Source organism: Zalophus californianus, chromosome 11 (assembly GCF_009762305.2).
Source record: "Zalophus californianus isolate mZalCal1 chromosome 11, mZalCal1.pri.v2, whole genome shotgun sequence".
NCBI classification, from domain to species: domain Eukaryota; kingdom Metazoa; phylum Chordata; class Mammalia; order Carnivora; family Otariidae; genus Zalophus; species Zalophus californianus.
The window spans coordinates 110,629,733-110,654,525 of NC_045605.1; the positions used below are offsets into that span (position 1 = coordinate 110,629,733).

General features: G+C 54.1%; 1 protein-coding gene across 1 annotated transcript in view; it reads right to left on the reverse strand.

Annotated features, from left to right (window-relative positions):
* SHANK2 (SH3 and multiple ankyrin repeat domains 2) overlaps positions 1–24,793 on the reverse strand; it is a 504,408-nt gene that overhangs the window by 342,587 nt on the left and 137,028 nt on the right. Inside the window, 1 exon segment of the mRNA XM_027580403.2 lies at positions 19,879–19,956. Within this exon segment, the coding sequence (XP_027436204.2) occupies positions 19,879–19,956 (78 nt within the window).

Consider the following 24,793-nt stretch of genomic DNA (forward strand, 5'->3'; position numbering starts at 1 on the left):
ACTCCTGAATAGGTGCTCCTAGGAGAGACAAAGGGCTAGGTCCCCACCAAGTGATGGACATGCAGCCACCTTGATGGGTGTGCAAGGACACCTGGTTTAACACACACAGTTTGTTCACTGACACTGACCTCATGGAAGCAGGGCTGTAGCTCGTGCCTGGACAAAGCTTAGCAGACACACGCCTTTTCTCCCTAAGGCCCATTCCTGTGCTCAGCATCACTACCCAGCTCTTCAGCACTATGCCTCGGGGCTGTTTTAAGCAGTTAAACACCAACGAAGAACACAGAAATGCAAAAAAAGAGAAAAAGAAGAAAAACACTGCAAGATTTTATTTTGGGGTTACAAATAAATTTGTGAGCAGGCAAATTCACAAATACAGCGCCTACAAATAATGTGACGGGCTAGAGGGGTTTGCAGAATCCCCTTGTCTCGCCACATTAACAAAAAGAGGCGATCCTCACTTTCTACCACTAATCACTAGGCCCTCATCTGTCTCCTGGTTGGTCCATCCCCACTGCTGGAGACAGAGAGGTGAACCAGTGGTTAGAATCTTCTGGGGCCGGGTACGGAGGGAGGGAGGGAGGCAGGCACACATCATATGCTTGTTAAGACACCTCAAGATGTTAGCTTCTCTGTTTAAAAAAAAAAATAAGAGCTCAGAATACAAAACAGACTCAGAAGAAACACATGGAGACAAAAGAGTCTTTGTACCTATTTTATAAACAGTAATGCTTCCCACAGTGTTAAAATGAGTAAGAATCCCGGAGCACTGACTCTGAATTCCATTTAAATATTCATGAAGATTCCGAACTCCATCTTCAGAAAAGATCTCACCGTTAAATGCCCCGTGGAGCCCTGTGTCGGCCTTCCCTCCTGTTCTGTGCTCTGGATCATTTCACTGCCTGGCTCAAGAGCGGTTAGACCGGACGGAGTGGGCTCGTCCTGTGGATTTGGGCCAAAGGGGGAGAAGCACTGCAAGTCAACACAAGGAAGAGAACCTAAGGCAGGAGACCCCCTTGGGAAGTGATGAGTTCCCCATCTCTGAAGGGGTCCAAGCAAGGGAAGCCAAGATCATGTCTAACTGCCGTAAGACACAGGCACAGTCCAGGTGGCCTTTGAGACCTTTCAGCACCATGAATCACATGTCCAGATTCACAGATGTTATAACATCTGCTGCCCCCTAGGAGGATGGCTCAGATTCCACAATTCCTTGGTCACTTTTAGGAGAGACTCCAGGAATCACAGAACTCTCCCTTCCACCCCGTGACCCAAAGATGTTTAGAAGGAAAAGCTGGTGGTCTCTTTGAAGGGAGAGGTCTGAGACAGCTGGTCGACCAGCCCGCAAGCCGAATTCAGTGAAGAAGAGTTCTCAGCGCTGACCAGGCATTGATCAAGGGCTTGTGCTTGGCAGTCCTAAGGTACGTTTGCTGAGGTGGGAAACAGAGGGTGGTTGTCAGGGCAACCTCACCCCAAAAAGGGCCTTCTTGCAGAATGATCCTGCATGGTCTCCTACTGGCTTTCATCTGGACCATGAGATAGGGTCCCAGGGCTTGGAACGGAGAGACAGTGTGTGGAGTACAGTGAGGGCATTTGCTTCAAGGCTGATTGATTGCCGAGACGGTGGGACAGCAGAGATGCTCTTTTCTCGAGGAGGAACCAGAATCCCCCAAAAAGCACTCACAGAGCAGAATCGAGACCAAGGAAGAAACACGTCACAGGACTGGTAAGGTGGGTCATGCTGGAGGGCAAGATTCAGCCGGTGGCCCTGAAGCCAAACGGGCAGTAGGACCACCTTCCAGCCCCCACCAAGCCTGTGCCAGAGAAGGGAGGGGAAGACGAGCTGCCGGGTGGTGCGGGTGACCAAGAGTGACAGCCGGTACCTCCTGGGTGGGTGGGGCTGGAGGACGTGCACACAGATCAATTGTAACAAGACTCCGAGGTGGACACAGACCTGCAGAGTGAGAGCTCAGATGAAGCTTCTAGAACAACAGGGTAAGAGAGGCACCCACAAGAATGCAATGTGCACAAGAACTGCCATTTCTTTAGTCTGTGTGCCTTCCAGCATGTGCACCCATGGTCATCGTTCATTAGCGCATATCACAGTAAGGAAATACGTTTTTGTGGAAAAGTCTGAGAGCATCATCGAGGGCAGGATACCAGCGCTTATGCTGGGCTCGGCCCCGAGGAGGGTGCTCGACATCACTGTGGTCTTATCTCTGATACAGGGTAAGGACAGGCTTTGTCTCAGGGGCTGTCATGGGGACTCGGCGGCTGGGACAGGAGTGCAAGTGTCCCGGGGCCACTGTAATGAGGAACAGACGCAGCAGCTTACAGCAATGCACATTTAGTACCTGGCAGTTCCAGAGCCAGAAGTCCTAAAATCAAGGCGACATCAGGGCTGGTTTCTTGTGAAGCTCTGGGGGAGAATCAGTTTCCTGGCCTTTTCCAGCCTCCTGTGGCACCGTGTTCCTGGGCGCGCAGCCCCTCCTGGGTCCACGATGACAGCAGCCCAGCGCCATCCATCAGCCGCTCTGACCTACGCTTCCTTCGCCATGTCTCCTCTCGCTCTGCCCCTCCTGCCCCTCGTGAATGACACGAGACCACCTAAGGAGCGCAGGCCCACCTGCCATATGTCAAGACCCTTAACCTGAATCACACCTGAGAAGTGCCTCCTGCCACAAAAGGGAACACATTCATGGGTTTGGGCGATCAGGATATAGACATCACTGGGGGGCCTCTCCTTGGCCCCCACAACAAAGAAAGCTGTTGACCCTGCTCATTACAGAGAAGCTGTCCATACCACCTAAGAGGCACTGGGATGAGGAAGGTGACGAGGGTGCTGACGAGGATGGAGAGCGGAGGTGAGCGCCAGAGAGTAAAGATCTCCACCGTCGCGGGCCACACGGTCTCTACGGCGTCTGCTCAACTCTGCCGCTGTCGCTCGAGAGCAACCGCGGAGAAAACGCAAATGGGTGCAGCAGTGTTCCAATAAAACTTTATTTAGAGAGATAAGGAAATGGGCCAAATGCAGTTTAAAGTTGCCAGCCCCTGATGTCGTGTTTTCCGGGCTCCAGTCATTCTACCTCTGCCCCGATGAGGCTTAGACAGCCCTGCCCGTGGCCTGTGAGTAGTAGGGCCTCCCGCTGGAAGGGAAGCGGGTCCTTCCCTGCCCCTCGACTCTGGCTCTGCCTGCTCCCTGCCGTCTCAGCCTAAAGAAGAGCCAGGTCTCCTCGGCCTGGGTCCTGGGACAGAGACAAAACCGGGACCAATTTTTCTGGCCGTGTCACTAGATGGCTGGACGCCAGTGAAAGGGTGGGGATGTTTGTTACCACACCATAACCTAGTCTGAGCTGACTCAAGCACATAACAAGTGCTAATCATTATTATTGCATGTTACTCCAGCTCTTTCTCAAGTACCCCACCTGGCTAGTGTGGGATGCCCAACTGGAACCACTCCCAAATCACCACCACGCCTGGGACAAGACGACTGGCCACGGGGGCTGATTTTGCTGTTCTAAATGCATTCTGAAATAGCAAGAACACAAAGAAGCCATCAACTGATTACACACAATAAAATTATATTCCACCATGGAAAGGCACAAAGCACGGACACCTGCTACAGTGTAGACGAGCCTCAAAAACAGTACGTTGAGCAAGAGAAGCCCACCCCAGAAGGCCATGTAGTGTAGACTCGATTTATATGGAAGAGAGACATCCACAGAGACGGGAAGTAGGTCCACGGATGTCAGGTCCTGGGGTCAGGTCGGGGAACGATGGTGGAAGGGTTTCTTTTGCGGGATCAAAGTGTTCTAACATTGAGAGTAGCGGTGGTTGCTCGTATCTATGAATACACCCCAAACAAGCTAACTGTACACGTTCCATGGGGGAGTTGCACGGTAGGTGAATTATGTCTTAATACAGCTGTTTTAAAGAAACACTTAAGGATGGAGCCCTTGGAAATTGAGGCCAGAGGCCACTGCCACTCCCCTCCCACCACTTAGAGGGACACTGTATGGGCTGCTCGGACCCCAGTCAGAGCTGTCCACTTGGCCACGGCAAGTCAGGACAAGGGGACTGAGATGCAGAACAATCATCTGGTTTGTGAGCTTTTTCCAGGTGGGGACACTGTCACCGGTGACCACGGGCAGTGTTTTCTGAGTCAAGACCTCACCTAGCCCTTCCAAAGGAAGAAGAGAAGTCCTGACATGCCCCTATGTTAAGGGTCAGCTGCTGGCTACCACAGTGTCACTGCATGGGTCCCCGATTGTGACAGCCACCATCTGCTGGTGGGTCCACCTCGTCTGCACAGATACACACTCTCAACTACCCTGATTATTTTTCCAAAGTGAAAAATCATCCTAACATTTTAAAGGAAGAATGAAAAACATCATCCATTTTCCTTCAAGGCTGTAGAAATCCTGGCAAGTCAAAATTAGCATGACATACATTGCTGTTTTAAAAAACTTTGAGTCTCTGTAGGCAGTATTTATTAGCCATTTCCATAAGCCCACTCGAAACGTCTTAGAATTACCATAATCTGACACCGTATCTTCCACCAAAAATGTCTTCTTCCAGCAGAAACCGTGATGTTCTTGGAAGAAAAGAAAACATTTTGGGGACATCCAGTTCTGGGCAAAAGTGTTGGTTCTGCCTTGCCGATGGACATCTTCACGACAAAGACCAAGTTCCTTTGAGGAAACAGAGTCATTGTCTCTCACAAGGGTTACAGGAAATCCTAATTTCCAGACGTACTAGTTCTTCTCTTAAACCGTGGCCTGTAGGAAGCGAGGCCCCATCTCGGACGCTCCAGAAACGGGATGAATAAGGACTCTTCAAATTCAATTAGTGACAGAAGCAACAGGGGGTCCTGCTGGGTCCCATGCCTGTGCTGTCCTGGCCAGGGGGACCACGGACATAGAGTAATGCACCCCATGGCAGGCAGGACCCCCATCGCTGGCTCTGCGCCCATTTCCAGGACACCAGTTCTGTTTTCCACTAACTAGAGCCACTATCCCAAGTCAGGCTGCCATGCCTCCCCTTCCCAGGCTGTGAGCAGCACCCTCTCCTGAGTGTTCGGTCTTGTGCTGGGACAGAGCAGAGCCAAGGTCAGAGGAAGTGGAGAGTCCGCCAGACCCTCAAAGACCCCACGTGGGGGCCACCAGCTGGAGGGCAGGGGTGCCCGTGCTTCCCTTACAACACTGTCCTGGTGGTTGCCACACAGACAAAACTATTTAAAAACACACAGTGTGCCACCTCACGCCCATGAGGACAGCGACCATATAAACCGAAGCAGAAACAAGGGCTGGCAAGGATGTGGAGAGCCCTGGGCACGGCTCGAGGGAACGTGACGTGGTGCAGCCGCCGCGGAAGACGGCACGCGGCTCCTCAGAAAATGAACCACAGGCTTTCCACGTGGCCCCGCAAGCCCACTGCTGGGGTGTCCACAGAGAGGCGAAGGCAGGGCTTGGAGAACCACCAGCTCACCCACGTTCACGGCAGCATTATTGCAATGGGAGCGCCCAAGGGTCCATCCACGGACAAAGGGAAAAAACAAGTCGTGGCCTGTCCACACACTGTCACTCAGCCTTAGAAAGTATGGACATTCTGACACCTGCTCCGACGCGGATGGACTCCGGGGACACGATGCTCAGTGAAATAAGCCAGACACAAAAGGACATATATTGTAAGATTCCACTCATATGTGGTCTCTAGAGTCTCCAGATTCACGGGGACAGAGAGTGGACAGTGGGCACCGGGGCCAGGGGAGGGATGGGGGGTCGGTGTCTCAGGGGGACAGAATTTCAGTTTGGGAAGGCGGAAAGCTCTGGAGACAGATGGTAAGGACGGCTGCACAACAGTGTGAATGCACTTAATGCCCCTCAACCCTGCACCTAAAAATAGTTAAGGTGGTAATGTCTACATTATGTAAATTTTACCATGATTGAAAAGAACTGAATTTCTAAATTCTCTTGAAAAGCCAGAAGACCTGGCAACATTGGATATGTGTATTTTACCACGATTTTTAAAAAAGCAAACGTGAAATAACATACACCACAGATGCTCGCTTCTTACTGCAGATCGAGAGTCTGTCCATGGCCCTCCCTGCCGCAGGTTGCGAGGGCCGCATGCATCGGGCCAGCCTCCCCTCCCCCTTCTCACTCTGTTTCCCACACTGCCCACACCTGTTCACTATGCGACCTTTGAGCACAGGGTTCCCAGCCTGAGAAGCGACCCTTCCCACCCACCTGCACGCGTCTGAGCAAAGTTACTCGGCATTCAGACGTCAGATGAGGTGCTGCTCCCAGGGAAGCCTGCTGGGCCCCAGACGAGGCAACCCCCAAATAGGCTCACCTGGTGCTTAGCACCCCTGTTGCAACCGTATTTTATCAAGTATAAGACAGCACACACGCATGATGCTCGCTGTTTTATGTGCCCAATGATGGAGAGGCTGCCGACACGCCTTCCCCAACACTGGGGAAAACTCTTCAGACCTCACATTGCTCATCTGGGGACAGTTCTGCCCATCGTGGGGAGCTCCTGTGGTTTCAAATGCAACTGATGACAGCTGTGACAGGTGAGCAGAGAGCCCCCGAGAACAGGTAAGACAGCCATCACTAAGTGGTGGGCGGCACGACCTTCCGAGGGAGTCGCTGTGGGTGCCCGGTGGGAGCAGGGGCTGGTCCTGCGGCGTGTCCCGTCCTCGGGACTCACTGACACCCAGAAGGCTTCGGGTAAGTACTCGCTGGACAACCAATGAACCTGGAACCTCAGGTGAGTGTCAGGGGCCAACTGGCCGAAGGGGAACCCTCACAGGTACCTCCCAGGTAAAGGGTGGTTCCTCAGCAATAAGAATCTCAACGTGGGGCCTCCTGCCTGGGGACGCACGGCATTTGCAGGAAGTCTGTGTTGCACGGGTGGGCGCCAAGCAGTCCCTTGTGCTTTCCAGAGAGCCCAGGGGGCTCCCACGAGAGCCCACTGGCTCTAGAGAACCAGGAGCAGGGACGGGGCTCAGCTACCGGCAGAGCCGATTACACAGTACATGCTGATGGGCAGGCGTTCTGCCATGGTCACAAGAGCTCCCCACGATGGGCAGAACTGTCCCCAGATGAGCAATGTGAGGTCTGAAGAGGAGAGGTCACTAAGGAGACCAGGACCAGTCATTTGAACAAGTAGGCTTAATTTCTAGAACTTTCTGTTCTTGAGCTGCCTGCATCTTGCGAGGGGCAGAGCTCTAAAATGGAGCGATGGAGGCCCAGCGTGGACCTGGGAGAAGGCTGGAGCAGCCTGTGCCAACCACCCTATTCCCCTTCCCCTGTATTCTCCAGGCAGACCGCTGGGTTTATTATCCCATTTCGCAAACTGAGAAACGGAGTCTTAAATGAGTGTGCAGACCCAATTCCGTGGCTAGCTGGGAGCCAAAGCAGGAATCACAGCCAGGCCCCTGGGCTCAGAGAACCCACAGAGCCATCCCAAATCCATCCCAGAAGGTCACCCATATTTCCAACACCCTAAAATCTAAGGCCACGACCGGTTCTGTTCCGTCAGGCCATAAGGATGTGAACTTACTCTTTACCCTTTTATTGCACGGACGAGCACACCTACTCTGTGCCAGGCCCTGAGCGGGGCACTTGGCTTCAACTGAGAGATGAATAACACACAGACTCTGCCCTAGACGATGCTTTTCCAAGACAAGTAAGCCCTCTGGGAGAAGGAGGCTCGAGAATGCTTGGCAAACTCCAAGTTCTGGAAAGCACAGCAAAACTTCGTCCTGAGGTCTTTCTTTGTAACGCTAACAGGCGTCTTAAGCCAGACCCCGTATTATGAATCGTTCCTAATAAAGCTGGGATTTGGAGCTCCCACCATGGAAAGCCTGCGGTGTCCCACTTGGGCCCACACCCCCTCCCAGCAGCACCAGCTGACCCACTGGTTGGCCTCGCTCCTGGACCCTGAGGGGTGAAGTCTTGCACTAATTGAGACCAATGTGGCCTTCCTAATGTCACAGCAGGCAGAGACTTCTCCCTCGTGAATAAACAGCGTTCTTTAAATGCCAACTCTCTAGAGCTTATTCTTAAACGTTAAAAAAAAAAAAAAATGATGGAGAAGAATCCCTCTACTAACACCAACTTGAGAGCCTCCAACTACCTTTAAAGCAACAGACAAAAGGAGTATGACCACCGCGTGCTTGTCTTTGCTATAAATTTATCTATTTTGCTGGCAATCCCATGGCTTCTGGTGAGCAGGCCGGCAGGTGGAAACCACAGTGGAAACAGTTCTCAGTTCTCAGCAAGAGAGAGAGAGAGAGAGAGAGAGAGAGTGAGCTGGCCAGGTCAGCGATGGCAGGGCATCCCCACCTCCACGGACCTGTCTGCCCCCTATACGGTCTCCTACAGAGAAGGGACCAGAGATTGTGAGCAAGGGAACACAGTGAAGACCCCAAATGGTGGGGAAATTACGCTGGCGCCCACTGGCGGTCCCTGACATGACTCAGTCAGCACTGAACATCGTGGAAGAAACGTCATTTCTCATTGCAACCAGCTCCTCGGGGTCCCTTTCCTTCCCTGGGATTTCTCGATCGGCCTGCCCTTTCTGGAAATGCTGCTGGTAGCTGCAGCATTTAAATTGGGAGCCTGGGATCTGTAGCAGGAGACAGGCAGCCCATGCTGCCCAAACCCCGGTTCTCCACCTGGCGCTGGAAAGTGACACTAGGCAACCCCGGACAAGCTAAGACACTGGGCGGAGGGACTCTGAGCTTCTGTAAAGTCATGGGATCGATGCTGCTTATGCCCAGGAGGAAAGCTGAAAATCACCCAACAGCAGATACCCAGAGGCATCCAAACTGAGAGGAGAACTAGAGGAATGGAGAGCACAAACGTCATATACAAGTCCCTAAGTCAAGTGGCAGAACACATGCCCAAGAAATCAGAACCAAACAGAAACCCCAAAGCCTTTCACTGAGAACTGCGGACTGGCTCTGTTGAGGACCCACCTGGGTGAACCCTGCTTGGTGCCTCAGTGCCTGAACGAGGCCCGCCTCCCACCCAGATGGGCTTCAGACGGGGGAACGGGAGGCCACGCCATCATTTGTCCCCTGCTGCCTCTCCGACACTACAACCTCCTCAGGGCCCAGGGAGCTGGGTGAGCCTGCGTGCCATGGACGACCCAGGCACCAGAACATTCTGGAAAATGGCTTCCTTTTGGCCACACGGACTTGGTCCTGGGACTGGGTGTGACTGTGACCCCGGCATGTGACCCAAGTTCTGTGCCTGGGCTGTGAGTGGGGACGTTACTGACCCTCAGCCCCAGAGAGCCTGGTGCTGGGGAGCTGCTCAGAGGATGCACGTGGCTCCCACTGTGGGCACCGAAGGCAAGCATGACAGGGAAGACAGGACGTAGGGAAACCAAGTCTGGGCCAAGACACAGCGTTGTCCCTGTTCAACTCAGGAGCTGACTGTATTTCAGGAACACAAACCCACTTGTTGGGTCAACCAAAAAAAGGCAGTTTGGGAGAGAATCTCATGAAAACCTAGCGTAGGATGTATGCCGCACCTCTCAGAAGCCAGGGGACCTCTGGGAGCCGCAGTCTACGTTGGCCGTGCGTGTGCGTGTGCGTGTGCATGTCCGTGCCTCTTACTGTCTCCTAGTGCATATCACCTCTTCGTTCCTCCATTCGACGTGCCCCGCCCTGGCCCCCCTTTGCTCCCCCAGGATCTGCGTTGCCAGAGGGTTCTTTCTGACCCCACTGGAAGGCCCTGGCTCAGTCCCAACGTCCTAGGGGGAACAGTCTGATTGGTCCAGACCCGGTCATTCTGCTGAGGTCCGGGTGGGAGCACAGCTTGGGGGCCTTAGGACAGGTTCTCAGCATCACTGATGGGCTGTCCCAGATATGTCTCTAAGCCCCGTAAGCCTGGAGGGGATGCTCAGAGGCTGAACCACACTGAGTGGGTAGGTAGAGGCAGGTAGACTTCCTGAATGTCATCCATGTAGTTACTGCTCTGGGGTTTATTTGGAAGAGCATTCCCCCCGCCAAGGAAGGGCATGTCCCTAAAACTAACACTCACGGTACCTCAAGGGGTAACAGAAACAAAGGCTTAGGTGAGATAGACGGAGACCCCGGGAGACCAGGATGATGTGGGGTGAGGGAGTCCTCTGGACACCCCCTTCAGGGAGGGGCCTTGAGCTTCCCAGAGGGACAGCAGTGAACAGCCAGCCAAGCTGGGGGCGGGGGGCCCCCCAGGCAGAGGGAATGGTGAGGCCTTATCCAGAAACTCTCCTCTGCTTGGCTACTGTCCTTCCCTCCTGGGGTGGGCAGAATAACTGCCCCCAAAAGACATCACAACTGAATCCCTTGGAGCCTGTGAATACAGGACCTTATGTGGCCAAGAAGGATGTCTGCAGACGTGATGAAGTTGACGATCCTGATATGGGGACACTGTCCAGGGTTTTCCAGGTGGGGCCTAAACATAACCACAGATGTCCTTAGAAGAAAGAGGCCGAGGGAGATTTGAATACAGAAGAGGGGCCCCATGAGCACACAGGTGGTGGCTGGAGGGGCACGGCCACACCTCAGAGCCCCGTGGAGCCCCAGAAGCTGGAGATAAATTTCCCCCAAATTGCTGTGTTGAAGCGCACCCCCCCATGGGTGGCACTCGGAGGTGGGGCCTTTGGGAGGCGGTCAGGGTCAGATGAGGTCATGAGGGTGGGCCCCGCAACAGGATCTGTGCCCTAGTGAGAGGAGGAGGGGCAGAACTCTCCATCCCGCATGCATGCGTGGAGACAAGGCCACGAGAGGACACGGCGTCCGGGAGCCAGGAGGCGGGCCCTCGGCAGCCACCGAGTGGGCTGGCACCAGGATCTCGGGCCTCCAGCCTCCAGAACCATGAAGGTGAACGTGAAGCTGCCCGTTCTGTGCGACTCCGCGCTGGCAGCCAGCACCCCCAGCCACGCCCGGGCCCACGGGTCACCATGACCGTCTACACCTCATCTGCAGGCCGAGAGCCAGCCAACTAGGACTGCATTTCCCTTGAGTAACAGCCATGTTTTAAAACCTGCTTTTCTGGATACCTGTAATTCATTCATCCCCACGTTCTGACGGAGGTTTCACTTGTACAGAGCACGTGTCCCCTCCAGGGGCAAACACACGGGGCCACCCGCTTCCTTTGTGTCCAGGTGACACCCGTCCCAGCGCTGCCCACCCCTCTGCGCCCACCAGGCTGGTGCTCCGGGCTCGCGCCAGGCCAGGGTTAGGGGAGCGCATCCTCCAGCCACGTGCATGGGAGGCTCGCAAGGGTTCCTGGAATACGGGCTCACAAGGCTCTTCCCTCAGAGTTTCAAGAGGAAGGACTCAATTCAAGGTCGACGAGCTTCCCGTGCTGCTGCTGCAATGTTTGACCCCTGATCTTTGATGCGGAAACTGGCTTTTCTCTCTTGAGACTTAAGAATCATGTTTTTATTTTTATTCCCAAAGTTCTGGGCTCTCGTGAGCCCTGTCCTGGCCGTGAGCCTTGGTTCCCGTGTCACCCTGGAAAGTCAGGGGCCTTTTTGATCAGGAATCTTGCGTCCTGGTGGGTGGCATTGTCTCGAATAACCTCTCTGCTAATTTCTTCTCTTTTTCCTGGTTCCTCTGGAAATTCCATCATTCAGATGTTGGGCACAGGTGGTGGTGACTCCTTGAATTTCTCTTGCCCATCTCCTCAGGCTGCAACTGTCAGAGGTCGGCTATGTCATTAATAACTTTCAAGAGCCCCTCAAACGCCCCACAGCATACACGCGGTCTCCTCCCTTCTTGCACTGAGAATGGTGTATGCAGTCTTTAAGTTCCCTTCTGGGCTCTGAGTTTCTCAGGTTCTATCCAGCATCTCTATTCCTGCTCTTTGAGTGTCTCCCTTTCATGTTGGGGTTTCCCCGAGCCGGCCCCAGTTTCCATCAGAAGCACCTGCCCACAGAATGGGGGCTCTGGGGGTGGGCTGCTCTGGTCAGCAGGAGGCCCCACAGGCTGCGTTCACAGGCGGGATGAATCACAGCACACAGGTTCCATGCCCCGGGGTGACAGCAAGTGCAAAGGCCCTCGGGCAGGAACGTGTTTGGTGTGCCTGAGAAAGGGTCAGATGTCCGGGCATCTGGAGCAGAGACAGCAAGCCAGGAGAGGGACTCGGGGTGCGAGGTCGGCGAGATCCCAGGCCGGGTCATACGGGCCTGGCAGGTCACGGCACATTTAACCAGTGCTCCCAGTTCCAGCCCCATGTGCATCCTCAACACGGCAGAGCCTGGCCTCCATGAGATCTGGCTGGCCCACAGCTCTTTCCACTGAAGGCAGGTTGGGGGGTTTTCCCCGCGCTATCGGGGCAGTTGTCATGTGCCCATCTGCTTCTGGGTTCCCTAATTCTCTTGACCTCTTTCTTCTCCACTTCCTGGTGCTGAGGACTGCTGACCCTGTCTCCTGCGTGTTTACAAACTGGCCGAAGGTGCTCACGAGCCTCTCTCAGCAAAGGGAGAGCGGCGCCTGCCAACAGACCCCTCTGGGCCCCACCCCGGCCTTGGCCGAGGGTCCCCTGGGCAGGAGTCTAGGCCCCCTTCTCCTCCCACCAGCTGCCTGTGGTGCATTCTCAGGGGCGCCCATCCCTGACTCCCAGCCCGCTGGTTTCCTTGCTGCTCTTCAAACACACCAGGCGCACTCTGACCCCAGGGCCTTTGCATGTGCCGGTTTCAGACCCTGGAAGGCTCCCCCCAGGGAGGTGCATGGCCCACTTTCTCCCTGCCTTTTCCGCCGTCTCTGCTCAGGGTCCAAGGCCATGTGAGGTTCCTGTCATGAAAGACCCTCCCCCCTTTCTCTCCACCCCTCTCCCTGCTTCACTGTCTTTCACGTTATTCACCAACCCTAACCTGTTACGTGTCTATCTCTTTCCTTATGAATTATCAGTCTGGCTGGCGTGTACCCCACGAGTATAGGCGTGTTGTGTTGCTCACTGACGTTGCTTCCCCAGCACCCAGAACAGAGTGTGGCTCTTACTGGGAACTCTGTGTGCTGCTTGAAATAACGAACTTGAAACCCGATTAGTCTCATCACAGATATGCACAGTGCTCCACCCTAACATTTCCAGTCACCCAAGTCTCTAGACCCTAATCCAGAAATACAACTTCCACGTGCTTGTTTCTATGGAACACAGAGTCTGAATCCCAGATAAGACTTACAGAAAAACTTAAAAAGAAAGTGTATGTAAATGAATGGCTTGCCCAACCCCTCACCCTACACAGGGGTGACAGGCTGCAGGGCGTGGAGGGGGGAGACCAGCCAGGCCACAGAGTGGACAAGTTGGGCCAGGGTGAGCAGGGAGGGGTGAGGGGGGCCGTGGCAGATGGAAAGCCTACTCCTTCCCCAAGGGGTAGGGCTGGGGTCCCCAACCCCAGTCAAATGCCAACTTGCACAAAGGCTGCCTTTCCTAATTTTTCAAGGGAAGCTGGAAGCCTGAATTTTTATATGAAATATAAATGTTGGCAAAGAATTTCATTTTTTAAATACCCTGGGCAGGCCACAGTCAAACACTCTGGGGTGATAGCCGTCAAACAGTAGCTGATTCCAGCCACAGGGTAAGTGAGAGCAGGTGTCCTGTGTGCCCTCCAGAGGGTCAGCGGGTCACAAGGTGGGAGGCAGGTACCCACGGCACCCAGGTCCTGCCTCGGTGAGCTGCTGTTGAACACACCAGACAGACACACCACAAGAAGAAAAGACAAATAAAAACAGGATCTGGCTGGACAGAAAAAAATAAAATGTTTCACCGCTCACCACGGCCAGGGCTGAGACGAAACCGACAAACCCTCCATCATCTTCAAGGGTCCCGGTGCTGCTTCCCCCGGAACATGCGCGGTGGGGGTGAGGCATGAGAAGGAAGCCTCGAGCGTCCAACGTCCCCAGGTGTGGCATCCCCTGGCATGTCTCCCGCGACCCTCGGCTGCAGCTCCAGCCCTGCTTCCCGGCTTCCAGGCCAGCCTGCTCCGCGCCGCTGATGACAGCAGGCCGCACCCACAGCACCATCAGGCCTCCCCCGCGGAGTCCTGATCCCCACCCCCTCCACCCCGTAACTGCTGTAATTATCCCCACTGCACAGGTTTGGAAGGGGCTGCCTGAGGGTCCCGGGGCGAGCGGCTCACAGCAACAGGAACTGATTCTCCCCCCACCTGGAGGTCAGAAGTCTGAAACCCATTTGTGGGCAGTGGTGAGCTCGCTCCAGAGGCGCTGGGGGAAGGACCTTCATGCTCCCCCAGCTGCTGGGGGCTCCAGGAATCCTCGGGGCCGTGTCCGGGTCCCCTCAGCGCTGCCTCCGTGGTTACGTGGCCCCTCTGTGTGTCTGTATGAACGTGCATTTAATGCTAACTTTGCAATTTCCCAATGTCCACTCCCATCACTTGCAGCATGAAAGACGGCACAACAGGAGAGATCCTGGGACCAGGCTCACGATGTCAGCACGGAGCGTGAGGTCATGGAGAAATCAAACTGTCCGGAGCCTGCTCTAAAATCCACATGGATTTCAATGACACGAGCCACTAGCGAGCAGTTTGGGTTTTGAGTCGCTCAACAAAGAAACAGATTCAGAAAAGCGCCCAGAGGGAATCAGGAACAGAGGTGCCCACTGGGTGCATTTACTCAGTTTCCCAGAGAACGTGCAAAACCAGACCAGACGTCCCTACAACGTCAGAGTGACTTTGTCGCCGGCCCGGCCCCCAGCCCAGAAGCAGCTGCTTCAATGACAGTATGATCAGAACAGACAGCACGCAGTCTTCGGCAGGGTGCTCATCACACCGTCTCGAATCAAAGGACGGATCCACCCGTCTGTCTACACCGCGGAATGAGTGAGCTCGACGGGAGCTCCATGCCAAGTACACGAGACGCGGGGTCTGAGGGACGACAGCCTCGGCTTCAGGAAAGACACAAGTCACTTTCATGAGCTCAGGGCTCCCCTGGGGGCTGTGCAAGGCCACAGGCCGGGAACCATCGAGTGAATCACAGAGCGAAGAGCTCGAAGACACGGAGAGCCATCATGAGACGGAACTTATGGGGATCTGCCTCCGGGGCAGCCACAGCCCTGGGATTTAAAACTCAATTCCTCGTTTCCTGCTTTGGCCTTTCTCCTGCTTGTATGTCCAGTGTGGTGGTCAAGGAGGAACACGGGGTCCAGAGGGAGCATGAGCCGTGGGAGGAGCCCCAGGAGGAAGGCTCCAGGGTGGGCGGGGCAGAGAGCTATGCCCACCGCAAGGCAGGCCACGCCACGGCCACTGTGCACCACCTTTACCAGCCCCGCCCACCCTGCCTTCACACTTCCTCCCTGCATGAGCACCGGACGCCAGCCCTCTGCAAGGTCTCTCCTTCCATGTCCCCTTCTCCCCATCCCCCGCACTTCTCTGCATCTGGACGTCTGAGCGGCAGCTGCCGGACACAGCCAGGGAACAAGACAACCATGACACACGTGGGGAGAAAGGCCGCCTCTCCCCACACGCACGCCAGGTGCTGGAAGCGATGCTGAAGACACCACGGAAGCCCCTTTCGGGAGGGAGGAAGGATTCATCCGTTCCCCCGAGCGTCAGCCCGAGGTGTGCAGGGACCAGCAGGACGTACGTGTGTGTGTGTGTGTATGTGTGTGTGTGTGTGTGTGTGTGTGTGTGTGTATTAAGAGATTAAGAGATTAAGAGATTATTTTAAGGAACTAGCCTGTGCGACTGTGGGGGCTGGCAAGTCCACGGTGTGTGTGTGTATTAAAAGATTATTTTAAGGAACTAGCCTGTGCGACTGTGTGGGCTGGCAAGTCCACAATCTGTAGGACAGGCCGGCAAGCTGGGAACTCCGGCAGGCTTTCTACATTACAGTCTTGAGCCCGAATCTTGTCTTCCCTGGGAAACCTGTTTTGTTCTGTTTTTTTTTTTTAAGGCTTTCCACTGATTAGAGGAGGGCCATCCATGTTACTAAGGAGGGTTAATCTCCTTTACTCTAAGTCCACTGGCTCTAGATGTTAGCCACATCTGCAAAACACCTTCATAGCCACACCCACACTAGGGTCCGATTAGATGGCTGGGTGCCCCTTGCCAAGCTCGCCCAGCAAACCAGCCACCACGGCTGTTCTCTCCCTGGCTGCCTGCACTCCAGCTTCACACAGACTTTCTATGTCTTCAGACTTCTTTCCTTTCTGATTTCACAATCAAGATACATTTGGTTTTTTTCTTTGTTCCCTTGACTGAGCAATCCAAAGCACAAAGGACCCCTGATGTCATTCACTCCATGGCAGGATGCAAGATATGCTACCTGTCAGAGGGAAGTGTCTCCTTCACTCCAGACCCCGGAGCGCTGGACGGGAGGTCAGGAGGCGTGGAGACCACAGACTCGGCCACTAACTTATTTTGCACTCCCATGCATCCATCTCTCTAGAATTCCATTTTGCCTATAAATTAGGAATAAAAATGCCTACCTCATTGGGTTGTCTAACATCAAATGAGAACATTCAGAAGAACATTTATGAGCTTTAAAATTCTGTGCACCAGGAGAGATTCGTCGTCACCACCACCACCATCACCATCATTGTCTTCATTTTCTTCACCATCACCACCACGACCATATTCGTCTTCATTTTCTTCACCGTCACCACCACCACCATCACCGTCTTCATTTTCTTCAAGGTCACCACCACCAAAATCACCGTCTGCATTTTCTTCACCGTCACCAGCACCACCATCACCGTCTTCATTTTCTTCACCGTCACCACCACCACCATCACCGTCTTCATTTTCTTCACCGTCACCACCACCACCATCACCGTCTTCATTTTCTTCACCGTCACCACCACCACCATCACCGTCTTCATTTTCTTCACGGTCACCACCACCACCATCACCGTCTTCATTTTCTTCACCGTCACCACCACCACCATCACCGTCTTCATTTTCTTCACCGTCACCACCACCACCATCACCGTCTTCATTTTCTTCACCGTCACCACCATCACCATCACCGTCTTCATTTTCTTCACCGTCACCACCATCACCATCATCGTCTTCATTTTCTTCACTATCACCACCACCACCATCACCACTTTATAGGTTGAATTTTGTACCCCCCCCCAAATTCAAATGGTGAAATCGTAACCCCCAATATGTTGGTATTTGGAGATAGGGCTTTTAGGGGAGTGATTACAGTTACATGTGGTCATACCGGGGGGGCCCCAACAGATGCATGTTTCTATAAGGACAGGATGGGACAGAAGACCCCCCCCACATGTGCACAGAGGAAAGGCCAGTGAGTAGTTTGCCATCTATTAGCCACGAAGAGAGGCCTCACCAGAAACTACATTTGTTGGCACCCTGACCTTACACTTCTAGCCTCCAAAACTTCGAGAAATAAACGTCTGTTCTTTACTCCGCACAGCCTGTGGTGTTCTGCTGTGGCCGGGTGAGCTGACCAAGGCAATCCCCGCCATCAGCATCACTGCCTAGTACACACCCAAGTAACAATGTAAGACCTTCTCCTCCTCCTCAAAAATCATCTCTCTTGGGATTCTCAAGCCCCTGCAGACACCAGGGTTTCTAGAAGGCTTCTCAGAACCCAGAGCACAAAGCCCTGCCTTGAGCTTCTGACTCAGTGGGACTGGGAGGCTGGGGTGCGTATTTGCATTTTCTTTCAAGTCCCGAAGCGTTGCTGATGCTGCTGCTTCAGCATTTGGATGAAATCATTAAGCAAACATTTGGCCAGATGAACTCGTGAAACGGTCCAAGATTTCTTAGTACAGCAGCTGAGGATCATGAGCGTTTTGCACGGAGCACTTCTGATCCCCTTAAACAACACAGCAAGCCATCATTCCCCCACACGCTCAACAGGAAGGGACTCTTCTTCCATAACTGGGAGGCGGGCGCTGTGAACGAGAATGAGAGCCGGGCACCTCGCAGGCGGGGATCCGCGGGCTGGATCACATCTCCATATCATTGCAGCACGAGGAGGCGGGAGACACGAGGGACGGAACCAGCTCCCAAATCAGTGGAGCCCGTCCGGGCATGCAGACCAGGCACCCCAGGCTCTGATTCCACCTGTTCCATGAGCAACCTTCGCAGGGCACAAAGTCCTATCATGCAACTGCATTTTGCATAACTGTCTTCCAGAACCATTTGGGCACTTATGACAGATAGCCCTGTATTGGAGTGGGTGCAGGACCTCTGCTGGGAGTGTGTACGAAGCATCCTGCCAGGACTCCCATAGGAGTGCCCCGTGCCAGGGAATCCCTGCCTGGGGGGATGGTTTAGCAGTAGGGACCAACAGGGGGGCCACCTATGTGCCGTCTGTCCCAGACGCCCTGCAAGGCTGCGTCCCTGGAGCATCAAGTGGCGGTCACAAGGCACTGCCCCAGAGAGTCAGAAAGGGCTCTTTTGTATTATCCAAGGATCAAAGGGCATCAGCTGTCCTTTTTAAGCAATTTAAACAATGTTTTGACTTGAAAAAAAAAAAAAAGGACCAATGACATCCATAATCTAGTGGCAAAGGAAATCTTTAAACGAAGACTACCACCAAGCCACAGCAAAGCCCAAAGGGGCAGACATGGCCACAAAGAAGTGGAAGGTGCCACGGCTCCCTCTAATCACCACTGGCAAGAAGACACTTTCCCAGAGAGTAACCGCAGTCTTTCTAGACCAATGAACAAACCAGAAAGTCACCTCTGCGAAATACTCCCATTTTGCTCTAACCACCTGAAAGCCATGAGATTCGAAACCACAATCCAGGCCCACCGCAAGAGCGAACTAAGTGAACTTTCAATGGTGCTTATTAGATGTTCTGCCCAGTGTTTCAATTAAACTGGTTCATTTTCAAGACATCAAACCTGTACTTATTAGTAATGCCTCAGAAGAGTATTAGGAAAACCATCCATGTGTGTCAGTTCTAAATTAAAGACCTCTCTTGGCTCAAAAAGATGCAAAAATTAATTCCAAATAAAATGACAGTCACTTAGACTTTCAGTCAAGTGGAGATAGCGGACAGTGTTTGCCATAACTTAATGCATTACCCAAAAAAAAAATTCGTTTCCACCCCATCAGCTGCATCGAAATCAGATGAGCCCCGTGTCCACGTGATGGGATTTTACTCGGTCATGAAGAGGGACAGAGCCCTGGCACATGCCACCACACGGACAACCCTTGAAACTGGTCTGCTGAGAGAAAGCAGCTGGACACCGAAGGTCACCTGTGGTGCGGTTCCTTTTCTATGAAATGTCCAAAACAGGCAAAGCCACAGACAGAAAGTGGATCGGTGGTTGCAGGGGCCCCGGGGGTGGGGGAGAGTGGGAAGCAACGGCTGATGTGTGGGGGCGCGGGGTTTTGTTTGGGGGTGATGCAATTCACATAGTAGTGATGCTTGCACAACATCGGGAATGTTCTTACGGCCACTGAAATGCACCCTTGGAAGTGGTCGAAACGGTCAACGTTGTGTGATACGCATTCTACCACAATTTAAACATAATTAGGACAGCAGCTTTGCACCCCGCCCCCGCCCCGTGGAGCACCTTGCCAACCGATGCTGGGCTAGGGTTGCTCCCCTCCACTCAGGGACCACAGGCCCTGTGGGGGTGCCAGAGATGACAGGCCGCCACCCCAAGACAGAGTCATGAAGGCTTTTCCACAGCTGCCCTCTCCAATAGCCCACAGAGACAAGTCGTTGGAGGGAACAGCTGACTGAAATGTGTCAGCAGCTCCGGCACAAAGAAGGGATGGCACCAGGAGCACGCAGCCTCCGAAAGCAGGCGACATCCCCAGCGAGACGGGCCCGCCTCGCGTCCAACACACAGGTCCGTGAGGAACCCCACATGGCCTCCCGCGACCGCGCACACGCAGGGGATGCTGGCTCTGAGAGCCCCCCACCTGGAACGGAGTCTGGCTGTTGTGGTTCTTCTGTTCCTTGTTCCCGCCCCGGAAGAGCAGCACTCTGGCACAGCTATCCTGCAGACGGAAAGAGAGAAAGCTGTTTGCGGGTCGGCAGCACAGACAGGCTCCAAAGGAACCGGCTCAGAGGCTCGGCTCCCAAGGGGACGTGCCCGGGTAAGGTCCCCAGGGTGCCCCTCTGCTCATCGGGGTGGTGAGGAGGAGGGCGAGCGGCCCCGCACCCTATCAGGTGAGGCTTAACTTCTGCAAACACTTTGGATGACTTGGCAGAATCTATACAAGTGTCTAATACCTGCATCCCGTGGCCAAACAATTCGACTCATTAAGACTGATCTATAGAACGTCTTGTGTGTGTGTATAAAATATATAACAAGAAAAATACCGGACGGAAAACACAACAAGAAAGAGAAAACCCGGAGGCAGCATAAATGTTGTAAGATAAGGGACAGTGGGAATGTATTCTAGAACATTCTTCACCTAGAAAGTTTTAGGAAAAAAACAGGTAGATCCACAAACCTGTAAAGAAATACACCAAGAACTTCCAAGTAGAAAACACAGACTTTCCAAGTAGAGAGTCTCATAACAATAATACAGCGTAACTCCATTTATGTTTGAAAAGCCTCAAGGGGGTGAATGAGCAGACTGTAAGCACCAGCAGCTGCCAGTTCCGAGAGGGAGTGACCTGGCCAGTTGGAACCAGGACTCCAGAGCCCTGCAAGACCCCCGCTTCTGCAATCTCTTACAAATGCTCCGTACAGCCCAACGAGATGCTCGCTGAAAAGTCCCACCATAAACACAAGAATAAATCCTCGCCAGGTACCGCCATTCATGCCCTCCCAGGTGGGACCCAGCCAGGGGCCCCCTCCCACCAAGGGAAGACTGTGAGTCAATATTAACCAAGCCTGAGACATGGTCCATCATTCTCCTTTTAATCAAGAGTCCACGTGAGATCACGTTCCAGAGCTATCTCAAAATTAAAGGGCAAACAGTTTGCTCAGCTTGGTAACACTCATACCTTGTGTGTGCAAACGTGTATGCAAATGTGTGTGTACACGTGTGTGCAGAAGTGTGTGGGAACTTGTGTGTAGAAATGTGTGTATGCACATGTGTGCGCAGCTCTGAGTATGCACGTAGAGGGCAGGTGTGTGTGGGCGTCTGTGTGCGCATGTGTGCATCTGTGTGCGTGTGTGTATGCATGTGTGTGCAAGTGTGCGTGCATATGTGTGCACGTGTGTGCGCAGCTCTGTGAGTATGCATGTATGGGGCAGGCGTGTGTGTGCATGTTGTGTGCGCAGCTCTGTGAGTATGCTCGTATGGGGGCGTGTGTGTGTGCATGTGTGTGTGTGCATAGCTCTGTGAGTATGCATGTATGGGGCAGGCGTGTGCGGGCTTGTGTGTATGCGTGTGTGTTTGCATGTGTGCATGTGTGTATGCATGTACATGTGTATGTATGTCTGTGTTGTCTGTAGGCATGTGTGTGCGTGTGTGTATCCACGTGTGTGTGCTGCTCTGTGAGTATGCACGTATGGGGGCAGGCGTGTGTGTATGCATGTGTGTGTATATGCATTGTGTGTGCATGTGCGTGTGCGTGCAGCTCTGTGAGTATGCACGTATGGGGGCAGGCGTGTGTGGGTGGGCTTGTGTGTATGCATGTGTGCATGCATGTGTGTGCATGTGTGTATGCCCGTGTATGCATGTGTGCACACCTCTGTGAGTACGCACGTATGGGGGCAGGCACGTGTGCGCTTGTCTGTGTGCATGTGTGTGTATGCATGTGTGTGTGTCCATGTGTGTGCATGCATGTGTGTGCATGTGTGCATGAGTGTATGGCTATGTGCATGTGTGTATGCGTTTGTGTGCATGTGTGTGCATGCATGTGTGTGTACGTGTGCATGAGTGCATGCCTAAGTGCACGTGTGTGCTTGTGCTTGTGTGTATGCATTTGTGTGCGTGTGTGTGCAGCTCTGTGCGTATGCACGTATGGGGGCAGGCGTGTGTGGGCATGTGTGTATGCAGGTGTGTGTACACGTGTCTGTGAATGTGCACACGTGTGGAGGTGGGCATGTGTGGGCACACGTGTGTAGGCATGTACGTGCACACTTGTATATGCAGGCATGGGTGTGTGCGGGCCTGTGTGTATTCACGTGTCGGGTGGGTGTGCGTGTGTGTGTGCAGGAGTGTGCACACGTGTCTGTGGGTGTGTGCACACAATGCAGAGGTGGGCATGTGTGGGCACACACATGTGCATGTGTGTAGGGGCAGGCGTGTGTGTGCACGTGTGTGGAGGCGGGGGTGTGCGTGCCAGTATGTGTGTAGGCACATGTGTGCAGGCATGTGTGCATGTGTGCACACATGTGCATGTGAGTGCATACATGTGTGCTCTGCCATCCAGCATCCCTGCTAGGGGCTGACAGGAAGCCCATTTTGTAGACAAGGCACCGGAGGCCCAGAAAGGTTAAGTGAAAGACCTCGGCTTCAGAAAGGGAGCACGAGAGAACACTGTGACCCAGAGGAGTGGCCACGGGGAAGCTGGCTGTCTCCCCACACGGCTGCTGGCTGCCGAGGTCCTCCTGGAGGTCCCTCTTCTGTGATGCACCAAGGTGCGTCTCCATCTGCTTAAAAAAGTCAGTCGAGTATAGACAGAGCAGCAGTCTGCATTTTTTTGTTTTGAGAGCCAAAGCATCAAGAAGAATATCATTTCCCCTGCCAATGATCTTCTCCGCAATATTTTCAGAGACACGTAAGACAACTACCCCAGCCTCCCCTTGGCAGCGAGGATCGCTAGGCTTGCCCCGCCCCCAGCCAGGCGGGCCATCCCTCAGGGTCACCACCTCCTGCAGGAGCCCAGGCGCCACCATGTTCGTTGTATACGTGAAGGAACAGACCCAGAAAGCACATTCGTTCATGCACACAACTAGTCGATAGAGAGTGTCAGTCTGGCCCCCGGGGACACAGAGCGCCGAGCAAACATGTGATGGAGAGAGTGAGGGCAGGTGGTCAGGGAAGCCCCCCGTCCCCCAGGAGTGGGTCCCTAAGCCAGCCCGAGGCGAGAGAAGAACTGGGTGACAATTAGGGGAAGTGTTCCCAGCAGTGCAAAGGCCCTGGTGCAGGCTGCACAATGTTGGAGCGAGGGGGCAGGGGCCTCCGGAGCAGTGGAGGGGCGCTCCCACCTCCAGACACCAGCTCATGTGCAGCGTGCACATCACTCCAGGCTCTGCAGGAGGCGCATCTGAGAGAAGCAAGCCCGGAGGGATGGCCAGTCGGGGGCGAGGGTGGCCGTCTGGGAGATGCCAGAGGCCAGGGCAAGGGTGGGAGGGGCAGCGGGGAGCCGGGGAGCCTGGGACGGAAGGGGCTGCGAGGAGCAGGGCAGCAGCCCGGACTCTGGAAGCCGCGGAGGGAGGGGCGCTGTTCACTCAGTGGGGAGGGGCCCCCTATGCAGTTTCCACAAGGCCTCTGGGCCGGGCAGGCGGCCCCACGGCCAGAGCTCAGGGCAGAGGTATTTTCTAGAAGGTATCCAAGGCCACAGATGGGCCTGAGGCCACCGCAGGAGAGAATGTGGGCCGGGGGCGGCACGTGGGGGTGGCCGGCTGCCCCCAGGGGGAGGGATGGAAGCCTAACGGGGTGGCAGGTGGGGAAAGCTCCCAGGAACTGCCAGGGAAAGTCAGTGGGGTCTGGAGACAAGCAAACGGGCAGATGGAGGACACGAGTGAGGCGTAACCAGATGCAGGTTACAGGTTTGCCCAGACGGCCCTGTCAAGGACAGAGCCAGGGTTGAAATTCTGGATTGCCACGTCCCACCCGGTGCTTTCATCTCCATGGCATGGAGCTGATGTCCCCGATGGGATTTACTAAATACTCCAAATTGTAAGTCGGGAACTCGCTTCCAGTTTGAACTACCCTCCGACACATGCCTGGGTGGGCAAACTCAGAGAACAGGTGAAGTGTCAGCATTGGTGAACAGCCAGGGTGAGGGCGGGAAGACGGGTGTCCCCAGAGCGGCTGGAACCCAGCCCCTTGGAAGAGCAGCACCCTAAAGACCACACCTGACCATGCCGTGGACCACGGCGCCTGTGCCTGACCTGGGCCCAGGGGAGTCCCGTCCCCACCCCAGCCACGGGCCACGGGAATGTGTCCCTGCAGCGTCGGGGCAAAGAAATACAGGGCGGGTTGGAAGCCCAGCTTTGCCGCTTACCAGCCGAGCTGCTGTGGACCAAGCATCCATCTCCTGACCTGTAGGAGAGAACGTCAACCAACGGCAGCCACTGAAGGCTCCCTGGAGATCTAAAGGGAAAGACCATGTGGACGCCCTCCTTCCACGACATACACACCCCCAGTGCCCCTGAGGATGACGACCCCCATGAGGGCCCCGGGGAGGCAACCACCGTGCTGACCGGTGCTCTGCTGACCCCAGAAGGGCCACAGAGACGCAGCCTGTCTCTTCCTAGCTTGGGTCTCCCTGGAGTGAGAGGCAGGGCTTATTTCTCATCCTCCCCACAAACTGGCCTGGCCTAGTAACCTTTGATATTTAAGACTCCCTCCATCCCTTCATTATCCGAGCCAGAAAAACAAACTCCAGGCTTCTTCCCTCCCTCTGGGTCTCCAGAAAGAGCCAGCAAGAAGCTGAGGGGCCTGACAGATTAGACACAATTTGCTGCTTACAGTCAAAGCCCTAATTAGTTGATTTCATAAGAGAAGGGAATATTATGATCAGTGTATTTTATTAGAAGTGTGCAGATGTGGTCTGCCTAAACTTGATAAAACACACACATCAAATCCATAAACCTGGATGCTTTTAGATTTAACAAGGAGAGGCTTGGCAAAGCGAATTAGCAGCAGCAGGACCTTCACCACCATCATCATGACCATCATCACCACCATCGTCATCATCATCATC